This window comes from Elephantulus edwardii, unplaced genomic scaffold, assembly GCF_000299155.1.
Source record: "Elephantulus edwardii isolate Elephantulus edwardi_28Jun2011 unplaced genomic scaffold, EleEdw1.0 scaffold00442, whole genome shotgun sequence".
NCBI lineage: Eukaryota > Metazoa > Chordata > Mammalia > Macroscelidea > Macroscelididae > Elephantulus > Elephantulus edwardii.
Window position 1 is genome coordinate 122,273 of NW_006400192.1, and position 3,540 is coordinate 125,812.

Consider the following 3,540-nt stretch of genomic DNA (forward strand, 5'->3'; position numbering starts at 1 on the left):
TGTGTCAATCCATTAGCTGGGAGTCTTCCTCTCTTTCTCTGACTCTCCATCTTTCCCAGCATAATGTTCCTGTCTATGGTTTAGATGCTCTTGACAACATGTCCAATGTATTTGAGAAGAAACTTTACCATTTTTTGCCTCTAAGTAAGACGTTGGTTGCTCTTCTTTCAAAACATACTTATTTGGGTTTTTAGCAGTCCAAAGGCTATTTAGTGCTCTTCTACAACATTTCAACTAATAGGCACTGGTTCTTCTTCTGTCATCCTTACTTATTGTCAAATTTTCAGATGCATAACAAGTAATTGAAAAGACTAGATCTTAGATCAGGTGCACCTTAATCTTTAAACTGATATTGTTGCTCCTTTGCATTTTGGAAAGGTCTTTTACAACTGATTTTTTAATGCAACATGAACTTTCTTGACTACTGTTACAATGACTGTTGATTATGGATTCTAATAAAATGAAATCTTTGAAAACTTTAATCTTTTCTCCATCTACTATGATGTTATCTATGGGTTCAGTGGTGACGATATTTGTTTTCTTGATATTGAGATGTAATCCATCTAGAAGGCTGTAGTCTTTGATCTTCTGCACCAAGTGCTTCAAATCCTAGTAACTTTCAGCAAGCAAGGTTGTGTCATTTACATAATGCAAATTGTTAATGAGTCTCCTCCGTTCCTGATGCCACATTCTTCATAGAGTCCAGGTGCTGGAATGATTTGTTTGGCATACAGATTAAATAGATATGGAGAAAAGATATATCTCTAATTCATACCTTTCCTGATTTTAAGCCACACGTTGTTCCTTTGTTCTGTTCAAACATTTCTTGGTCTAGGTATAGGCTTCAAAATAAGCACAGTTAAGTGTTCTGAAATTTCCATTCTGCTCAATATTAGCCATAATTTGTTATGATCCACACAGTTAAATGCACAATAAATAAAACAAAAACTTTTTTGTGGTATTATCTGATTTCAGACAAAATTCATCTAACATCAGCAATTTTATTTCTCATGCAAAGTTTCTTTTTTAATCATTTTTTGTTAGTTTTAATGAAAATTTACAGAGGCTTTGGATTTCCATTCGTTTATTGTTGCACTTTTCTCCCTGCCCACCCCACCCCCCACAAGGCTTCAGAATCCAGCTTGAATTAATGCCAGTTCTCTGTAGATGTACTAGCACAGTTTAGAGAGCACATTCTTAGCTGCATCTGCCTGCTGAAGCATGTTAACAGGTGGACTCATCAATTCCTAGATTCTTGTTTTCTGCCAATGCGTTCAGTGCAGCTTGTACGTCTTCCTTCAGTACCACTGGTTCTTGATAATATGCTATTACCTGAAATTACTCTATGTCAACTAGTTTTTGGTATAATTAGTCTATGTATTCTTTCCATCTTATTTTGATGCTTCCTGAGTCATTCAAGATTTTGCCCATAGAATCCTTCAGTATTTCAGCTAAAAGACAGAATTTATTCTTCAGTTCTTTCAGAATAAGGAGTGATGAATATGTTCTTTTTTTTATTTTCTAACTCTGGCTCTTTGTATATTTTATTATAAAACTTTATCTTCTCAGGGCTCCCTCTGAAATCTTCTGTTCATCCATTTTGTGTTAGCATTTCTTTCCTTTGTTTTTCCCTCTGTCTGTTCTGGTGCAATTTCCATTTTCTTCTGACATTTGGTCTTTTCTGGATCCCCTAATTATCATGACCATTAGCTTTCTTCAGGAATGATGTCCTTGGTGTCATCCCACAACTCATCTTGTCTTCAGTCAATAGTGTTCAATGTATCAAATCTATTTTTTCTTTTCTAAATTTATATTACTTTTTCACTCATTGTTGCACATTTTTTTTCACCCCTCTCCCATCCCACCCTGCAATACATCCATTGTTCCAGATTACTGTCATACATATAAAAAAAAAATCTTTATTTTTACTTTCAGGGAGGATAGACTTGAGGTTGAATTTTAGTTCTTGTGAATTTCTTTTCATTTTCTTCAACTTTAATTTGAACTTGCACATGAAATTCCAGTAATCTGTTTCTCAGTCATCTTCAGCCCTTATTTTAACTACTGATATTGAACATCTTCATTGAATCTTTCCACATATGTAGTCATTTTTATTCCATTGTAGTCATCAGAGAAGGTTCATGCGTGTAGTCATCATCTCTTATGTTCCTTATGCTCTTTAACAAGCTATTTGGAGCTCTGGTGGTAAGAAGCTGTGCTGTAATCCAGAAAGGAACACAGTTCAAATCCACCAACAGCTCAGTGGGAGAAGGATAAGCAATCACCTCCCGTGTAATTAACTGCCTCTGAAAACCTGCTGCAGGGTCAGCTATGGGTCAGTTCCAACTCATTGGTACACAATAAGAACAACAACAACAAATCATTGTACAAATTAAATCATTCAATCTCCAGCCTCATTTTTGTTACCAAGTCCGTTTTCTAACTTTGTTCCCACTTTTTGCGTTCCAGTCACCAGTTATTATTAATGCATCTTGATTTCATATTCAATGAATTTTAGACTGCAAAAGTTAATAGAAGTCCTCAATTTTCCATGTTTAGCATGTAAGTTTTAATTAGAGTTGTATTAACAGTTCTTCTTTTGATGTGTGTGCACAGGTAGTAAAAAATATTTATGGAAAGGAATGAATGGGCAATTTATTAATAATCTTCATCATTACATGAAGTTATTTATAGATTTTTTACATTTATTTTATTATTCTCCCTGCCCAGCCCTCCCCCCACCGCAGTTCACTCTTCTCTTTGAAAAGTAAAAGAAAAATTCTTTTATTGTTATACAGTCCCTCCTGCTAAGTCCAGTCCACTATGCAAACTTTGTTCTGGACAGTAACATTAGACTATATTTAAAAGATCAGAGGAAATTGCAACAAATATACTAATAATCTCAAATACCTTTTTAAAAATCTAAATACAGTTAATATAGTGTAGTTCATATATTCTGTTTGTATTTAACCCTTTCTAGCAGTGCCAATCCTCGTCAATGGACGGTTAGCTTTGGAACAACAATCAACCCTCCATTAATGAAAAGAAATATCAAAAGAATTATTGTCCATGAGAGATATCGTTCCCCAGCAAAAGAATATGACATTGCTGTTGTACAGTTTTCTCCCAAAGTCACCTTCAGTGATGACATACGTCGCATTTGTTTGCCAGAAGCTTCAGCAGTCTTCCGACCAAATTCTACCGCTTACATTACAGGATTTGGAGCTCTTTACTATGGAGGTAGGTATTGCTGAAAATATCACAGAGAATGCTTAGAGCAGTATGATTTAATCAACATCAGTATTATCTTGCCACCATTTCTGTACAGTTTGACTGCATTAGTAAAGGCTCATATTTTGCAAGAAACATACAAAATTGAAAACTTATTGCTATCAAATTGAAACTGACTCTTCAGTGGATTTTCAGAGGCTATAAATCCTACCAGGAAATTAAAAGGTGCATTGCCATGGGAAAGTCTGCTGTTAGGGACCTCTCCAAAGTACTGAAGAGCAATGGTGTCTCTCTGGAGACTAAGGTGCA

The 3,540-nt window shown here is 35.1% G+C and overlaps 1 protein-coding gene across 1 annotated transcript in view; it reads left to right on the forward strand.

Moving 5' to 3' along the window:
- The window catches only part of TMPRSS11A (transmembrane protease, serine 11A), a gene marked incomplete at its 5' end in the record, with an annotated part of 97,095 nt that overhangs the window by 85,880 nt on the left and 7,675 nt on the right, over positions 1-3,540 (forward strand). Inside the window, one exon of the mRNA XM_006902723.1 lies at positions 2,981-3,240. Within this exon, the coding sequence (XP_006902785.1) occupies positions 2,981-3,240 (260 nt within the window). The remainder of the gene's footprint in view (positions 1-2,980; positions 3,241-3,540) is intronic.